Source organism: Panthera tigris, chromosome B3 (genome assembly GCF_018350195.1).
Source record: "Panthera tigris isolate Pti1 chromosome B3, P.tigris_Pti1_mat1.1, whole genome shotgun sequence".
Classification (NCBI taxonomy): Eukaryota; Metazoa; Chordata; class Mammalia; order Carnivora; family Felidae; genus Panthera; species Panthera tigris.
The window spans coordinates 27,457,597-27,477,481 of record NC_056665.1 but is presented as its reverse complement, the minus strand read 5'-3'; the positions used below and the strand labels follow the sequence as shown (position 1 = coordinate 27,477,481).

General features: G+C 39.4%; 1 protein-coding gene and 1 long non-coding RNA gene across 2 annotated transcripts in view; one reads left to right on the top strand and one right to left on the bottom strand.

Moving 5' to 3' along the window:
• The window catches only part of OCA2 (OCA2 melanosomal transmembrane protein), a 471,457-nt gene that overhangs the window by 247,731 nt on the left and 203,841 nt on the right, over positions 1-19,885 (top strand). Inside the window, exons 19-20 of the mRNA XM_007098939.3 lie at positions 8,407-8,466; positions 9,085-9,189. Of these exons, the coding sequence (XP_007099001.1) occupies positions 8,407-8,466; positions 9,085-9,189 (165 nt within the window). The remainder of the gene's footprint in view (positions 1-8,406; positions 8,467-9,084; positions 9,190-19,885) is intronic.
• Positions 15,188-16,246, bottom strand: LOC122239413. Its single transcript, XR_006218473.1, has 2 exons — positions 15,962-16,246; positions 15,188-15,406 (listed from the first exon to the last, which is right to left on the bottom strand). It is a non-coding gene; the product is annotated as an uncharacterized LOC122239413 (long non-coding RNA).

Genomic DNA, 19,885 nt, shown 5'->3' with positions numbered 1-19,885 from the left:
TTTGTTCTTAAGTCTAGTTGCTATTAATATAATTACTTAAATTTTTGTGTGAGATATATCTTTTCCTGTCATTCTTTAAATCTTCCCATATTATTTACTTAGAAATGAGTTTCTTGCAAGTAGTATGTGGTTGGGTTATTTTTAAAATCTACTTAAATCAAGACTTAAAACTGCCACTTAGATTATTTATTTTCTGTTTCTAGTTTTTGTGTTTCTCTTTCTTTGATTTCCTTAAACTGTTTTGGGTTATATCTTGATTTATTTATAGTATATTTGAGTATATCTCTTCGTATGGTTTTTGAGTGGTTGTTCTGAGGATTTCAATATACATCTGTGACTTATTGGAACTTGCTGGTATTATCATTTACCATTTTGAATAAAGTGTGAAAACCTCATTTCCATTGAGATTCCTTTAACCTACCCCATGTGTTTAAATACCATTATCTTGAGTATCAGATAATATTATAATTTTTGTTTTAATTATAAAATGTGATTTATAAAACTCATGAGGAAAAGTATAGTCTATTGTATGCGCATATATTTCTACCCTTTATGTTGTTCTCTTTCTTTCCTGATACCGCAGAGTAATTTTTTAAATAATTTACTTTGTGTTTGAAAAGCTTCTTTTAGGCAGTATTTAATGGTATGTCTAGTAAATTCTTTTAGTTTTTCTCATTTGAAAGTGTCATTATTTCCTTTTCATTCCTGAAGAATAGTTTCACTGGATATAGAATGTATAATTGACAGTTATTTTCTTTAATCCCTTGAAAATTTTCTACCATTAAAATTGATGTTCCCTTATAGGTAATATATAGAATTGTCTGGGTGCTTTCAGTATTTTTTTTTTGTCTTTAGTTTTTAGAAGTTTATGATGTGCCTTGGTGTGGATCTCTTTGCCAAATTTGGGGAAATTTCAGCCTTATTTCATAAAGTACTTTTTCCACTCTATGCTCATTCTCTCCTTGCACTCCAATGACATGAATATTAGAACTCCCTGAATCTTTCTTCTGTCATCTCCACTTTATCTTGAGCCCATACTAAGAATTTTTAAAAATATTTATGCTACTGTATTTTTTTTTAGTTTTATAATTTCCATTTTGTCCCTTAAAAAAACCCCTCTATTTCTTCATTCTGGTTTTCTATTTAAAAAAAAATCAAGAGAATTTGTAATTGATTATTGGGACATTATATACTGACTGCTTTAAAATCCTTTTTAGATATTCCAACATCTGATTTATCTCCGTGTTGTTATCAACTGATTGTCCTTTGTCATTCAAGCTATGTTTATTTGTTTGTTTCTGATATGACAGCTAAATTTTGGTTGTATCTTGGGTATTGTATCCATTATCTTAGGGTACTCTGAGTCAACCCTAAATCTTTTATTTCAGCAGGCAGTCATCCTGTTTTAAGTTTAGCCCTCAGGTTCTGGCCTGTGGTCTATGGTTCCAATGACAGTTTAATTTTCAGAAACCTTGTAGTGCTACTTTGATCTATTTATTTGGTGCACTGGGGTTCCCCCTCGTCCCTGCTGGTGTTTCCTGAGAGGGTGGAAGGGATTTCCCCAGGTTGGGCTGCCTGGGTTTCTCTTTGTTGGGGAAGAGGAATCTCGGGCCTAGAGGAATGAAGAGGCCTCCCAAGTGGGTGTTCATTATAATGGGATCCCCCTTCCTGTGGGAGCCTCAGAACATTTCTTGAGCCATGCAGTGTGACAGGATACCTCTACCAGTGTCCCATAGCTATCCTAGATATTTATTGGCAGGGAAGAGGGTCTCAGGCCTGGTATTAAAGAGGACTGAGATCCCCCATCTGTGTTGTAGTGGCATCTTTCTGCAGGATCTGCATGCCTACCAGGTATTTCTCAGCAGGGGAGGAACAACTTCCCTGGCCACCTTTGTTGGCAGGCTGTATTGATCTTCCTTGCCAGGGGAACCATAATCACCTGGTATTGTCAGAGGGATCCCATTCCACCCAGGGGAGGAACAAGCCCACTTGACTCCCTTTTCTTGCTATGTTGGGGGGGGGAGGGTCAAAGAATGTTGGTTTTGGGAGATGGATGATACCCTGGTGCTGATTGTTCTTCCTGTCATGTCCTGATACCCTAGTGCTGATCATTCTTCCTGTCCTGAAAGCAAAGCAGTTTGTTTTTCCTATTACCACCTGTAAGAATTCTCCTTTGGTCGTCTCTTGATTTATTTCCATGATTTATAGTTGTGCTTAATAGAGATGAGCAGTTAGAAAGAAGTAGATGACCAGGTAGAAAGAATATCATTCTGTTTTGTATGGAAGTCTCCTGAAATTGCTCATTTATTTATTTTTAATCTCTGTCATTTTGTTTTTAGTTGGTTTCCAGTAAAGAACATACATTTGGATCTAATTTTAAACTACTCACTGTTATGTCCTGTATTTGATATTTGTTATATTTCCTTGGTATTTCTTTTTCCCATTTATTGACGAAGTATATTGTTAAAATTTCTTTGTATCTATTTTACCAAGTGTTTTGAAGCTATAGACAATATTTGTATTCTCTTAGTTATTGGCTTAAACATTAAAAAGAAATAATTAAACCTATCTTTATAATCATAAGAATAAAACAAGAAGTGGATGTTTTAGGGATTTGAGAGACATTAATTAGGTTTATTGACTTCTCAGGTAGTAGGTTTTAGTTTGAGAATCTTGAAGGAGACACTGTTTCCACTTTTGCCCTGTGGTATTGAAAAGTTAGCCTTCAAATTCTTCTTGGATCTTTCTGGGAACACTTTTGAGCAGGATATACCCTTCTGTACTGCTGCAAACACTATTCATTTTCTTAGAATGTTTGTCAAAAACAATAATATTTGGAGTTTTCATAGCAGTGTTTTGTCCTCGTTGCACTTGGAATATAATCCAGAGCCTCAACCACAGCTTATTAAACATGAATGGTCAGGCTGTAGCTGCCACTTACACATTATTTTCCATCATACATTCACTTGTTCACTGAACCCAGACCCAATCGCCTTCTTGTTAGGTGAATGTGTATTTGTACTTGTCACTTCTACCTGGGTGCTCCACCTAAGCAGGCTGCTAGCTGCCTAACAGTGCTTGGCACATATCAAGCACTCAATAAATATTTGTCAAACCAATAATGGAATGAATGAGACTAGGCAATGTGAAATATTGCTTTATGAGGATTTTGCATTTATAAAATACTTATGTTTATAAGTCAAACCACATGTCTGTAGATATAACAGTCATTCACAGTAATTGTCACAGGTGCTATGCTATGTGGAGTGGTTCTCAGATGGATTAATCTAAGAAAGCTTCTTGTGAGGCTATTTTTATCAGAATCTTAAAATGAGAAGAAAGAGAAAATATTTGCTATTTTTAGGCCATATTAGAAAGCTTTGGTGATTTCCTGGTTCCTAAGCGATGAGTTATCCTTGCAAGCACATTTATGCTTTGTGTCCGTTTCCTTCTTTGGATGTACAGGATGTTTGGAAAGTCTTCGCATGCATCTACATTTATTTGTGTCTTTGTCAATGGGACATCTTTAGCTATGCCAAGACTCTGTCACTGAAAATAATAATAGTGCTAATAATAAGTGGGAAAAAAGCTCTAATTTGTAGGTTTAATGTAATAATTTTATGTTAATAGTTAATAACTCATGCCAAGTTCCAAATCAGTTTTCACTGCAAGGCATTCCAAGTTCTCCTTGGCTATCCATCATTTTCTTGTATATAAGTTACTTTTTGAAATAAATTACATTTATTTATAAACCCTGAAGTTTATAACATAAAAGTCATACGTTCCTTAAAAACAGAGAAGGAGGAAAACCATAAGAGACTCTTAAATACAGAGAACAAAGTAGGAGTTTCTGGAGGGGAGGTGGGTGGGGGGATGGGCTAAATGGATGATGAGCATTAAGGAGGGCACTTGTTGGGATGAGCACTGGGTGTTATATGTAAGTGATAAATCACTGGATTCTTCTCCTGAAACCAATGCTACACTGTATATCAATTAGCTTGAATTTAAATACATAAATTTAGAATAAAAAAAATCATATGTTCCTTATATTCTCAACTGTCTTAAGAAATGTTAAGATCAAATGAGAAGTAATAATGTGAATGAGTAAAAGAATTTTCATTCACTGGAAAAATTAATTTTGAGGGGTGCTGGCAGAGAGCACAGTTGCTTACACCTAAGGGGCAGAGAGTGACTACCAATATATTCAGATTACAAGTTCAAAAATACCAATGGCTCATTCTTGCCTTGGGGAAAAATAACAAATATAGAAACCACCCCCTTAAAAAATAAAACTAAGCAAATGAAAACGCAACACTATTACTACCTAAAACACTCAATAAAATTTTTTTATTTAATCTTATTCCTTTAATTTAGTATTTTTCAATAATTATTCAAGTCTCTTTTAATATGTCTCTTCCATGGAATATAAAAATAAGATTAGTTTTTAAATTATAAATGCCTTTAATGGATCTTTAATTCCAGTGTGAGGGAACAAGATAAGAAGTTTGTTTATTTATTTATTTATTTATTTATTTATTTATTTATTTTTAAATGTTTATTTATTTTGTGAGAGAGAGAGCATATGAGCAGGTAAGGGGAAGAGTGGAGAAAGAGAGAGAACAAGCAGTAGAAGGGCAGAGAAAGGGGGAGAGAGAATTCTAAGCAGGCTCCATGCTAATAGCATGGGCCTTATGTAGGGCTTGATCTCACAAACCATGAGATCATGACCTAAGCTGAAATCAAGAGTCAGATGCTTAACTGACTAAGCTACCCAGGCTCCCCAGAAGAAGTTTATTTTTAGATAATGAGAGTGGTCATCTAGCTTTACTGCTAGGCACCTGAACAGGAGGGTCATTTAAGTGGTGCTTTCTCTTATAGCTGAGTCTATAAAGAAGTGCTATCTTATAAATAAAATTGTTAGTGAGTTCACTGGGAGGATACATACATAATTCTGGGGAAAATGGACATACAGGCATTTTCATTTTTGGATATTTGTAGCAAAAAGGATTTATAATGAGCTCTTTCTCGGTTTCAGTAATCTGTTTCTAACCTAGCTATGACATTCTCTAAAAATAGTGCTGTAATTTAAGTTCAGTTAAAATAATTCCCATTTAATGTATTCCAAATGTTTGTGAAAATAGCTGAATGTGTCAGCTGTTAAACATATCAGAACTTTCAAATATATTTTACAGGTTTCCAAATTTAGGGTGTTTGTTTTTCTTTTTTTCAATGAGGTTAGATTTTGATGGAGATGATTTTAAAATAAGATGAGATATCATGAAAAGGGAAAACCAGCAGGGAAAGGTAGATCAGAGGGCATCTGAGAAAAAGACTCCAAAGAGCACATGGTTTTCTATTTGACCTCTTGAATATTGACAGACTTGTGCTTCCACCTTGGTACAATTGATGGTCATGGGACTATCAAACATTTCCTTTCAAATTCTGGCAGGATTCAGGTTGATTTGCATCCTTATCACTTTATTCAGAGTTGCTGTGTGACTCATGCTGTCCTTCCTAGCTCAGCAGTGGGCTCCAGGGTGGACACAGGGTCTAGCTATGCCCCTGCCCAGGTACCAGGGTATAATGGGTATGTAGATCAATTAGAGAGGATTTGGAAGAGGAGAAATAGCACATTTAATCTATTTTTAAATCTAAAAGTTAGCTGAAGGAAGAGTATTTTAACTGAGTTACATAATAAGAAAGAATATTGTATTCTAGTTCTTTGGGGGTACAAACCTATTAAAGGTTATTCCTCTCTCTGATTACAACTGAAACGCTGGAAAAAATATAAAAACCAAGTATTGATGGACTCTGAACAATAGACAAAACCAGGTGAATTGTGGAAGGGAGTTAATACTTGGAAAAGTGACCCCCTTGGGGTGATTTTCCTATTTTTCTGCCTCCTAGATTTCCCTCCAGGACAGGAAGGCCTTAGTCATGGCATGGCATGGTGGCATAAATTCCTAGCCATAGTATCTGCATCTTTCCACCCAGAGGAGCCAGGGAAAGTAGTACCTGTGGGCTGGGAATCAGGGAATCTCAGAAGAGAGAGCCAGGGAATTCCACACCCCCAATTCCATGCATGAACATATACAGTTCTGAACAATGCATGTGTGATACAGACCCAAACCAGCCTAGTGTAGGCCTAGAGGACTATCTGAGATTACAGCCATTCATACAAGTCTCTAACAATTCAATGACATATATGCTGTACAGGCACAAATCAACATAGCAAGGTTTAAAGGACTCAGCTGAAACTTGAACCATCTACATGAGTCTACAAGTGCTGAACTCTGCATATGTGAGAGAGACCAAAATTATCATGGAAAATATGAATTTGAACCACTACCCCTGGAAAGTGAGACAGAAATTGTGTTCTGAACCTAACTTCTAACAGAAAAGAAAAAAGGCAAGAAAGAAAAGGACGATGTCCAGAAGATTATAACAGGACCCAGAATCTGCATATCTTATCTTTGACAATATCCAGGAGATGATGCTAAAGGACTCAAAATACAAAGAATGAGGAAAATGCAATAAATTCTCAGGGAAAAAGGCAATAAATAGATTTTAATCCAGACATGATCCAGATGTTGAAATGACCAAAGAATTTGAAGTAGCTATTACAACATACTTAATGAGGTAAAGAAAAATGAATTTGAAATGAATGAAAAGATAGGAATCATTAAGACAGTAACAGAAATTATAAAATAGAAGCAAACACAAAGGTCAGAATTTAAAAATGTAATACTTCATTAAAAAAAGTTTTGGGTTCAGTAACAATGAATATGACCAAAGAAAAGGTCAGTGAATTGAAAATAGAACACTATATATTATCCAGTCTGAAGGGCTTGGTAAAGTATTACATATTTATTTCATTTGCCATTTATAAAGTTCTTATTAGATATTTGTATTTGACTTTCTTTTTTTCAATTAAGAGATCAGTTACTTTGAACTGAGTTATTAGATATAATGTTTAAGTATTTTGAAGATTTTCCTTTATGTTGTCTTACACTCTATACCATGGACCTTGATATTTGGGATAATTATATGGCACTAAATATATAAATAGATAGTTGTTTATAGGCACACATCAAGGTGTGCACATAATACTGTGTATGTGTATGTATGTATGTTTGTATGTATGTATACACACATATATAACCATCTGTATTTGATATCTAGCAAGAAGTTTTAATCTGGCTTAGACCTCTGACTTTTCCTTTAGTTAGTAGTATAAAATGAAATAAAGGATGTGACTACATTTAACTGTGTTTTTCAAATTAAAAAAATGTTTTATTTATGGATTATTATAAATCAGTGATTCTTATCAGGGGGTGATTTTGTGACAACACTGGCACTGCCTGGAGACAGTTTTGGTTGTCATATTGGGGAGTGGAAGCCAGGGATGGTAAACATCCTACAATGCACAGTACAGCCCTATGACAAGGAATTATTTGGTGCCTAATGTCAACAATGCTGACTCATTTATGAACAGATTTATCTAAATAGATTTATCCTTATGATTTAGTTGATTTAATAGCACACTTGTCTTAAAATTATGATTGAAAACCCAACATTTGGGTTCCACAACTTTAAAAGGAAGGCTAACAAACAGCTCTACATATGGATGGGGAAGTTGTAAACTTGCGTTTAAACATGGTCAAGCTGATGTTTTCAATATTCATAGTCATTCAGCATGGTGACATCACAGTGAAAAAGCCACATTTGAGAAGTGCAAGGCAGCTGTGTCATACCGACATCTCGTTCCTTACAAGTGCTTCCTGTCTGGGATCCATTGTGGTCAGCAGTGCATCCCTTCCCTGGCTGTGGTGAAGGCAACAGCCTGAGCAGAACGCCTCCTGAGCTTACATCTCCTTCGTCTAATCTTTCCTGCTTGGACTCAATTTTCTCAATCTGTCTAGTACTAAGAAAATAGTTACATGCTTCAGTTAAATATATCTGTTCTTCCTTTCTTTGACAGTTATAAAAACCATGCATTTTCTTTGATTCTTCTGTGATGTTGAACTTCAAAAAGAAATTTGAAATGTAACTTACTTGAAAGACCTTCTATATGAGCAGCATTTCATTATGTACAATTGAACAGTGCTCCTATACACTGATACTAAAAAGATGCCATTCCATTCAAATTTAAATTTAATGTGGACAGTAACACAAATCAATGAAAATTCCTGCCTGTGGTATAGTGCATTCTTCTCAGTGAATCATCAGTGCTCGTATCTGATAGTAAATTATTTATAGACTGTGTATTTGAGTATAATCCTTTATAAGAAACGAGAGCTAGGACCTGCCTTATGTTCACGTGTTTTCATTTTAAAGACATATTTTAAAAATTTGCATATATTCTTAGTTTTAAACTGATTTTCATCATATATCCATTTCTTCTAGGCACTGGCACATCTCCACTTAATAGAATATGTTGGAGAACAGACTGCTTTGCTAATAAAGGTACATTAAATATTATAATAGAATGTGTCCCAGCCTCTGTTACTTTGATTTTGTAAAAAAAAAAAATCTGGTAAGAATAGGTCACAGACTATGTAAAAAATATAGCAGAGAATCCTTTTTGTCCTGTGCAGCCTAGAGATGAAGGGAGACTTTTTCCAAAGAATGTATAATTATAGAGGCCTGCAATTTTGCTATGAGCCTTTAGTTAAAACCTGTCTAAGAAGGAGAACAATTGAGAAACCAGTCTTAATAAGTGAGTAAAAATGCACAGCCCCAGTCCTCTGCCAGGAGCTCAGGTCAGTGTAACTAATATATGCTGCCACAGAGAATGGAGCCACCCTGCTCCCTTCCCTAGGTACTGGTTGGCTTGGGTGTGGCTGGGAATCATTCTCCTTAGTTTCTTGTAGACCCAGCAGAGGCTTCTGATAATAGCAAGGAAAGCCCATGCTGGTCCTGTTTGCACACCTGGGTCTGCCTTTGTCTTCTGTGTGAGAGGAAGGACTGGCAGCCTTGTGGTCTCTTCTGAGTCTCATATGTCCTACCATCAGATCCTCAGTGTGTGTGATTTATCAATGGCAACTGTGATACATAGCACTGCTATTATCTGCTTCCTTCCAGATGGTCCCAGAGGATCGGCGCCTCACAATTGCCATCATCCTGGTGGTCTGGGTCTCAGCCATTGCATCATCCTTGATTGACAACATCCCATTCACTGCTACAATGGTGAGTTGCACTGCTCTTCCATGTGATATGGACCCAACTTGCCTGGACACAATCTGGGCTCACCTTTCCCTCAAGAGGAAGCAGAGAATGAACCATGTCTGTTTGCTGCACTCGTAGCTATGGAGGAAAGATGTGGCAAAGCTTAGGGCCAGCTGGGCCAGGGATACTGAGTCCACGCTACAAGCTGGAATCCGTGGGCCTGCAGCTGTAGTGGGAAGTGCATCATTAACTAGTTGTTTCAGGGTTAGCCCAACTGAGAGCTGCCACACTTCATGGAAAAGACAGTCTATTTATTTATTTATTCTTTGAAAGAAAATTGTAAGACACCAAAGATAGACTGGTTGAAGGCAATCATCCTTTATTCCTTGTGAATGCAGACACTGGCCAGTGTGGCTTCTCGTGCTTGGCTTGGGCAGAATTTTGAGTTCTCTATGTGGCCCTGACTGCAGCTGATATTGGGATACACATTAAAGGTCTTTTACAAGGCTGATGAGCCCTGTTCTTGCTGTGTTTTCTGACATCACTGATTGGTATATGGCAGAGCTGTGAATCCCTGGTATGACAAAGTAAAGGAAGGAATGGGGCTTGCATACAAGAAACTGGGGTCCTGTCACAATTACCAGAAGTCCCAGGTGTGAACACTCCTCATGGTTGGACTCTGGACAGGGTAATTTTCTCTGTTCTTGTGACCTTGAGACCCCACCCATACCTCTTCCAACAGCCTTTGCAAGGGGGCTCCCATTACATTCCATCACCATATATCACACTGGGAAACACTTGAGACCCAAGGAAGTAGAGCAGAGAGCCTGTCAGTGAGGAGAAAGGTGGTGCTTCTCTCTCTCACAGGACCTTAGGCGGACCTGACACTCTATGTCCCTCACTCATTGCCTGCAGGAATCAGTGTCTGCAGGTTGACTCTCTAGCTACATAGCTATATTATTCTTCCATGGTCTGGGTTTGGTAATTCTGAGCTAATGCTATCACTGTTATTATTTTTTCATGAAGTCCTGAGTTAGAGAAGTTGTACAGATGTTGAATGCCCTAGTTTGGGACACAGCAAAGCCCATCTCTTCCTGGGTGGTGTCTTCTCTCCAGAATGTGTCTCACAGTGTCCAAAGTTGGAAGAACTAGATCATAGATGGGCTTATCTCTCTAATTTGGCTGGACAGGGCTTCAGTTAAAATTCCAGCATGTGCACAGCTGGGTTTTAGAAGAGCAACCCAGAACTTTTTTGGGATTAGATTTGCTCTTTTAAATTTTCCTTATTCCTTGGGCTCTCCCCTTGATTTTGACTTTTGCTTATCTTTAATGGGAACACTATTTTTTAATGTTTATTTTTTGAGAGAGAGAGAGAGACAGAGAGACAGAGAGATAGAGAGAGAGAGAGAGAGAGAGAGAGAGATCCAAAGTAGGCTCTGTGCTGCCAGGTTCTGTGCTGTTCAAGATGTGGGGCTTAACTCACGAACCATGAGATCATGACCTGAGCTAAAGTCGCATGCTTAACTGACTGAACCACCCTGGCACCTCTTTAATGGTAACACTATTAAAAAATATTTAACATTGGGGTACCTGGGTGGCTCAGTCAGTTAAGTGCCAGACTTTGGCTCAGGTCATGATCTCACAGTTGTGGGTTCAAGCCCCGTGTCAGGCTCTGTGCTAACAGCTCAGAGCCTGGAGCCTGCTTCAGATTCTGTGTCTCCCTCTCTCTCTCTGCCCCTCCCCTGCTCATCCTCTGTCTCTCTTTCTCTCTCTCAAAAATAAATAAAAAAATTAACATTAAATTAATTCAATTTAATATTGACATTCCAGCTTTGTTTAGTGCAATCAGAACAGACAAGGAGACTCTGAAACAGGAAGCTTGAAGCCCCCTCTCTCCTCTTATCCAACGTGCCATTGTTAATTACTCAGTTGCTTGGGGCATAGCAGGGTCCAAAGGGCTGAGGCTGTGGGAGGTCCTGGGGGTCTCTATCAACTGGTTTGGAAATATTTCCTTTTTGTTTTATCTTTAATTTTTATTTTTTAATCGAAGTATAATTAATACACAGCCATATTAATTATATTCATTTATACAGAGTTTATACCAGTTTCTACAATATAATGATTCAACAACATTGCTCAGTGCTCATCACTTTAAGTGTTTTTTTAAATGTTCATTTATATTTGAGAGAGGGGGCTGGAGGGGCAGAGAGAGACTAAGACAGAATCTGAAACAGGCTCAAGGCTCTGAGCTGTCAGCACAAAACTCAAAGCGGGGCTCAAACATGAGCAGTGAGATCATGACCTGAGCCTAAGTCAGACGTTTAACCAACTGAACCACTCAGGTTCCCCTAAGTGTTTGTTTTTTAAATTTGAATATAGTTGACAATGTTACATTAGTTTCACATGTACAACATAGCGATTTGACAAGTTTATACATTATACTGTATTCACAAGTGTAACTACCATTTGTCCTGATACATCACTATTATTATATCATTGACTATTCTTTATGGTGTGCCTTTTATTCCCGTGATTTATTCACGTCATAACTGAAAGCCAGGATCTCCCTTTCCCCTCTACCTATTTTGCCCAAATACCTACCCCAGTCTCCTCTGGCAACCATCAGTTTGTTCTCTGTATTTATGGGTCTGGTTCTGCTTTTTGTTTGTTTATTCATTCGTTGTTGTTTTTTAGATTCCACTTTTGAGTGAAATCATATGGGGGCACCTGGGTGGCTCAGTTGGTTGGGCGTCCGACTTTGACTCAGGTCATGATCTCACAGTTCTGAGTTTGAGCCCTGCGTTGGGCTCTGTGCTGAGAGCTCAGAGTCTGGAGCCTGCTTTGGGTTCTGTCTCTCCCTCTCTAACTGCTCTTCCCCCATTCTCTCTCTGTCTCTCTCTCTCTCTCTCAAAACTAAATAAACATAAAAAAATTAAAAAAAAGAAAAAAGAAATCATATGGTATTTGTCTTCCTGTCTTTTTTTAAAATTTTTTTATTAAAAAAATTTTTTTAATGTTTATTTATTCTTGAGACAGAGAGAGACAGAGCATGAATGAGGGAGAGTCAGAGAGAGAGGGAGACACAGAATCTGAAGCAGGCTCCAGGCTCTGAGCTATCAGCACAGAGCCTGATGCGGGGCTTGAACTCATGGACAGTGAGATCATGACCTGAGCTGAAGTCGGTCGCTTAACCGACTGAGCCACCCAGTCGCCCCTGTCTTCCTGTCTTAAAAAATATTTCCATTCAGGGTAATCCTATTAACATCTGCCCATCTCACCTTCTTTCAGCTTCCTGTCTGCAATTAACAAGGAGCTGTGGGAGCACACATGAGCCCAGACCTGCTTTTGTGGGCAGCTTTCTTAGGTGTTCCCAGTAAATGTACTTGCAATACATTGCTAATGACTGAGAATTCCCTGACAGACTTTCTCCATTTAAACCTTATCTTTTCAGCCTCATTTCCTTGAACAGGAAGAATTCTCAGGAAATTTGCAAGTTAAAATGTGATTATTCTTGTCTTGGATGTTGAATTCAAAGAATGGTAATTTATGCACATGATTTTGTGTGTTTTCTCTGACTTCTTGGATACTCATCATTATCTGTATTATCTTGCAGCCTTGGTGTGGTAGTCAGTTTTTCAAGGCTGGCTTGTTCTCATGTATCTTCTTCTTCTAGGTCTTTGTAGTCTTCTCCCTGCCACTTGCCCTGCAGGAGGTGCTTGGGCAGAGGACAGACTGCTGTAACCCCTGACAAAGAAAAATGCTCTTTCAGGGTGGTAGAAGTCAGAAGCATTTCACATTTGCTTTTCTGTCTACATGATCTCATTTTTGTTTTCATTCATCCTTTTCCTTTTCCAGGATCAAAATAATGTGGAGGGTTGAACGTGGTCTAGCAGATTGCAGTTAGGTTTAATAACATGAGCATTTGTAGGAATTAACAGTTAAGGTTCTAGAGAAGGTGAGTCTGGGCTTGAATCCCAGATCCATCATTGTGCAAGCTGAGAAAGCATTAGGTCAGAGAAAATAGAAATGACAGCAGCAAAGAGATGCTGTTTACCCCATTAGGTTGGGAGAGCTCCTGCAGTTTGATCACTTTGGTACTGGCAGGCTGTCAGGTTGCAAGTCAGCCCCTTGGGGACAGTGCACAACCTCTTTGGGAGGCCCCCACCCCCCTCTGGTGGCCGAGAGTGTGGCCTCAGAAGGGCCCTGCAGTGTCCAGGCTGAGGGTCTTTCACCTTCCATAGGTGTGAGGACTGGCCACTTTGCCGGATTCTAGCTCTGTAGCACTCCACAAAAAACAAGTAGCACATTTGGGGGACCAACAGCCTCAGACAAGATTCATCACAGCATGTCCCAGAGACATAAGAAAATAAACAATAAGTTGTAAGTACAATTCAGGAGATTTTAAGCATTGAATAAAAAGTACTTTCTGAAACCAAAACCCATAACTTAAAAAAATACTGAATAACGAATTGAAAAAAAAGTCAGTGTTAGGCCTGAGTTAGTGGGTTTGAAGCCAAATGAAAGAGCTAACTAAAAGTACAGAGCAAAAGTACAAAAGAACAGAATCATGAAAAAAGGTAAGAGATTTGAGTGAGACCCAGGAACCCTAGAATGGTAATGATAGGAGTTCCAAGAAGAAGAAAAGAGATGCATTGCATTGACAATATGCAGCCCCTCCATCTCAGGTGGGGTCTGGGTGTCAGCAGCCTTGGAGCTTGTACAAATGTATGCATTGGCTACCCAGACCTGTCAAGTCAGAACCTGTACCTGGACTAGGTGATGGGTGACTGCCTGCACATATGCACTGGAGATGCGCTGGTCTGGGCCAGCGCCCCATCTGCAGTATTTCCCTACCACTACAAATATGCCTCCCAGTGAAGAACTACAATCCCACCCTCTCCATTCTCAGGATCCCCTGTGAAGATGCAAGTTATCCCTACTATTTGCCTGAGGCACTCATTAAATCCCACATAAAAGGAAAGAGTGGGCAATTCCTCAGAGGCTGGAGCACTCCCCTGTGTATAAGAGATGGGGACAAGTCTCTAGATTAAGTGTCCAAACTTAAATGTCTCACCTGGAGACATTTGGTAGACATCAGCAGCAAAATGACAACCATCAAGAGTGCTAGCTGGGGGTAAGTGCACATTGACCCCAGTAGTGGTGGGTTTAAGGCAGGCAGGTGGTAGGTACAGGGAGGTTAGATGCGGTAGAGTAGAGGGAGAGCAGGTGTTCTGAGCCCAGGGAGAGCAGGGTGGTGGGTGTAGGAAGTGCAGGAATTGTGGATTTAGAGAGAGGGCAGGTGTGCTGGGCCAGAGATAGGGAAATACCTGTACAGCTGTGATGCATCTTCCCCCTGCAGGGAAGTAGGCATGGTATGTGCACTTATCTGATTTTTCCAAACAACAACAATAACAACAACAACAATAACAACAAAAACCAGGTATCACTATTTTTCTATGAAAAATTTTCAGCTCTCAAATGTTGACAATAAATTCAAATTTCAAAACTGACCCTGCTGGCATCTTCTATTTACATTCCCTTTCACAGAACAGAACATCCTTTTGATGCTCACTGTCTGATAATTCTACAGGGTCATCTTAGGACAGCTATCCACCTGAAAGTGCTGTATCTGCCCCTTTGGCCTTGCCTCATGGCCCAGGGCAGCCCTTGCCCTAAGAACCACTGCTGCTTCCTGTTGTTGCCTACATGGGCCATCTCAGCCCTCTTCTGGGTGTCTTCTTCCATGTGTCTCTTTCATTGCTATAAGGAATAGCCTAGCCAGCCTCCCTTTAATTGTTAATTCTCCTGCACTCAGAAACCATCCTTTCTAGGGTCGTGGATCAGATGCCCATTGTAGGGGTTAGAGTCCAGGCAGCAAAGTATGTGTCCTCCTGCTAAGATATTTGAAAAGGAGTTTTATATGTATTTTTAGATAAATTGATATTACAGTATTTAATTCTAAATGTATGATTTAAAGGAATGATGGAATGCTTTTAAGAATGTTAACATATGCTAGCGATTACATTCTTAGGAACTATTTTAATTTAGGATGAGCAATTTTACATATTAACTTAAATGTATGAACTAGTCACATTTTTTTTTCAGAATTCCTTGGGACCATAGCTGAGGTGACCAGCCCAGGGGTGGGAACTCAGCTGGTCCTCTTGTACAGTGCTGTATGCTGAGCTGATGCAAGTAACGTTTCATGGGATGAGGTGACATCTCTGGTATGATGACCCTGTAACAATATCAAGAAGAGAAGTTGTTTTGTACAGACCCAAAGCCAAACTAGTGATGTTAGGGGAACACAGAGGGTCCGGGCTTGGTATGCCGGCAGTGTGTGGCCCTGGCAAGTATCTCCATGGGCCCTGAGGTAGGCAGCAATTCATCTTCACCTGTCTTCCTACTTTTTTGGGGATTTCTTGGGGCTCAATTGGGATCAGTGCAAACAGAGCCTTTCCCAACACATGCATGATTTTCAACATCCACAGGGCTATGATCCAGGAGCCACCCTCCTTAGTCTCTTCCCATGGGCCCTAGGACATCCATTTCTTAGGGCTGAGGAAGCAGCTCACTTTGATGATGTATGAAAGATCTGGAAATTGATTCCCTTAATACTACCCATCTATTTTAGCTCCTTTAAAATCTTCGTGTACCCCCAAAGAGAAATGTAACCCAGTCCTGGACCTTGCCCTAGAGTTTATTGTTGCTGATAACTTTATGACCCAAGTCAACAGCCCTTCCTGATGACCCACCCTGCTTTACATTCTCCCTTTCCTCCTTAAATACCTACCTTTCATAACTATTATTATGATTATCTTTGTGTATTAATCCTCAGCTCCCTTGCCACTATTAGGCTTCACAGTCTTCCTTTGGCAAGCAACACCCACCACCAGGTTAATCCTGCCCCCTGCCTCCCCATCCACATGCACAGACAATGAAACAGAGCAGCAAGGATTGCTGACTTGTCTCCCAGCCACAGCCCTTCCATCATGGACCCTCAGTGCTGCCTTCCACACAGCTTTGTCCTGAGCCTCATCTTCCCATGATTCTTGATGACTCCTGCACACCTCTCATCTCTCTTTGAGCCTCCAGCACCCTTTCTTTCCTTTCTCACAGTTGATGACCTAGCTTTCCTTTTGTGATGAGATATAAGCAGTGATGTGGGAGCTTTCATGAACAATGACCACTGTGGCTGCCTAGTGCATCCTACCTTCCTTCCAGTTGTATGGGAGACATTCCCACTCAATGGAGGCCAGTTCCTCCACCTGGTGCCACAGCCAAAGTTCTCTCCGGCATAATTTATTTTTCACTTTCCCCTACATCATTCTTATCAGGATCTAACATGCTGCCATCTCTCCTCTCATGAAGACCTCAGTGAGCCACATATCTCCATGGCTCCCTTCCCTTTTCTCTGCTTCCTTTAAAAGCCAAACTCTTTGAAAGCAAGGTCTTTCCTTGCCATACTCATCTTGCTGTAGCCCCTCTTCATTTTTCTCTTGACTCCACCGCAAGATCTCATGGTATCCACCCTTGTGAGAATCCAGTGATGTTCCTGGTTCTCTTCTAACCTGGACTGTCAGTAGCACATGATAGAGGTAACCTCTCTCCTATTTGGGTTCTTTCCCTGTTTGACTCCTCAAAATTCTCCTCCTATCCATGCAGCCACTCTTCCTTGGTCTCATTCTGCAGGCCCTCTTCATCTTCCAGCCCCCAAACACTGGAAGATGTTCTGGCCACTTCACTCTCTAGACTCTTTGCTAGAGGTATCATCCAAGCTCATGCTCTAAATTTCACCTGCATCCACCTACTCCTGGGCTTCTCCCATATCCAGTTGCCCTGCTCACCTCTCCACTGAGATAAAATAGGTATCTCAAACTTAACATGTTCCAAAAGAAACTCTGATTACATCCTTCCCCAATCTTTCTCACTTACATAAAACTTTCATATGCTCAGAGTCCCAAAATTTAGAACCAGCTTGATCCATTGCTTCTTCTTATACCCCACAGCCAGGTGCCCTTCAGAGCTTCTAAATACAGCCAGTTTCCATAATCTTTACCATTGCCCCCAAATCCTAGCCAACATTTCCCACCTGTGTATTGCAGTTACCTCCAAATTGTTCTGTTTCCACTCTTGCTCAGACCCAAACATCCATTCTCCACTGAGTATCCCCACTTTGCTCAGCACAACTCAGAGTCTTGCAGTGCCTGCATGCATGCCTTACCCATTTGGACACCATTACTTCCTTTTTTTTTTTTTTGATTTAACTCTATTTTTTATTTTTTAAAATTTACATCCAAATTAGTTAGTATATAGTGAAGCAATGATTTCAGTAGATTCCTTACTGCCCCTTACCCATTTAGCCCGTACCCCCTCCCACAACCCCTCCAGCAACCCTCAGTTTGTTCTTCATATTTATGAGTCTTTTTTGTTTTGTCCCCCTCCCTATTTTTATATTGTTTTTTGTTTCCCTTCCCTTATGTTCATATGTTTTGTCTCTTAAAGTCCTCATAAGAGTGAAGTCATATGATTTTTGTCTTTCTCTGACTGACTTATTTCACTTAGCATAATAATACCCTCCAGTTCCATTCATGTAGTTGCAAATGGCAAGATTTCATTCTTTTTGATTGCTGAGTAACACTCCGTTGTGTATATATACCACATCTTCTTTATCCATTCATCCATTGATGGACATTTGGGCTCTTTCCATACTTTGGCTATTGTTGATAGTGCTGCTATAAACATGGGGGTGCATGTGTCCCTTCGAAACAGCACTCCTATATCCCATGGATAAATGCCTAGCAGTGCAATTGCTGGGTCGTAGGGTAGCTCTATTTTTCGTTTTTTGAGGAACTTGCATACTGTTTTCCAGAGTGGCTGCACCAGCTTGCATTCCCACCAACAATGCAAAAGAGATCCTCTTTCTCTGAATCCTCGCCAACATCTGTTGTTGTCTGAGTCATTAAAATTAGCCATTCTGACAGGTGTCAGGTGGTATCTCATTGTGGTTTTGATTTGTATTTCCCTGATGAGGAGTGATGTTGAACATTTTTTCATGTGTCGGTTGGCCATCTGGATGTCTTCTTTGGAGAAATGTCTATTCATGTATTTTGCCCATTTCTTCACTGGATTATTTGTTTTTTGGGTGTTGAGTTTCATAAGGTCTTTGTAGATTTTGGATACTAACCCTTTATCTGATATGTCGTTTGCAAATATCTTTTCCCATTCCCTTGGTTGCCTTTTAGTTTTGCTGATTATTTCCTTCGTTGTGCAGAAGCTTTTTATTTTGATGAGGTCCCAGTAGTTCATTTTTGCTTTTGTTTCCCTTGCCTCCAGAGACATGTTGAGTAAGAAGTTGCTGTGGCCAAGATCAAAGAGGTTTTTGTGTGCTTTCTCCTCGAGGATTTTGTTGGCTTCCTGTCTTATATTGAGGTCTTTCATCCACTTTGAGTTTATTTTTGTGTCTGTTGTAAGAAAGTGGTCCAGGTTCATTCTTCTGCATGTTGTTGTCCAGTTTTCCCAGCACCAGTTGCTGAAGAGACTGTCTTTATTCCATTGGATATTCTTTCCTGCTTTGTCAAAGATTAGTTGACCATACGTTTGTGGGTCCATTTCTGGGTACTCTATTCTATTCCATTGATCTGAGTGTCTGTTCTTGTGCCAGTACCATACTGTCTTGATGATTACAGCTTTGTAGTATAGCTTGAATTCTGGGATTGTGATGCCTCCTGTTTTGGTTTTCTTTTTCAAGATTGCTTTGGCTATTCAGGGTCTTTTCTGGTTCCATACAAATTTTAGGATTATTTTTTCTAGCTCTGTGAAGAATGCTGGTGTTACTTTGATAGGGATCGTGTTAAATATGTAGATTGCTTTGGGTAGTATCAACATTTTAACAATATTTGTTCTTCCTATCCAGGAGCATGGAATCTTTTTCCATTTTTTTGTGTCTTCTTCAATTTATTTCATAAGCTTTCTATAGTTTTCAGTGTATAGATTTTTCACCTCTTTGGTTAGACTTATTCCTAGGTATTTTATGATATTTGGTGCAATTGTAAATGGGATCGATTCCTTGATTTCTCTTTCTGTCACTTCATCATTGATCTATAGGAATGCAACTGATTTCTGTGCATTGATTTTATATCCTGAAACTTTGCTGAATTCATGAATCAGTTCTAGCACTTTCTTGGTGGAATCCTTTGGGTTTTCCATATAAAGTATCATGTCATCAGCAAAGAGTGAAAGTTTGACCTCCTTCTGGCTGATTTGGATGCCTTTTATTTCTTTGTGTTGTCTGATTGCAGAGGCTAAGACTTCCAATACTATGTTGAATAATAGTGGCGAGAGTAGACATCACTGTTTTGTTCCTGACCTTAGAAAAACTAACAGTTTTCCCCCATTGAGGATGATATTAGCTTTGGGTTGCTCGTATATGGCTTTTATGATCTTGAGGTATGATCCTTCTATCCCTACTTTCTTGAGGGTTTTTATCAAGAAAAGATGCTGTAGCTTCTCAAATGCTTTTTTCGCATCTATTGAGAGGATCATAAGGTTCTTGTCCTTTCTTTTATTGATGTGATGAATCACATTAATTGTTTTGTGGATATGGAACCAACCCTGCATCCCAGGTATAAATCCCACTTGGTCGTGGTGAATAATTTTTTTAATGTATTGTTGGATCCGGTTGGCTAATATCTTGTGCAGGATTTTTGCATCCATG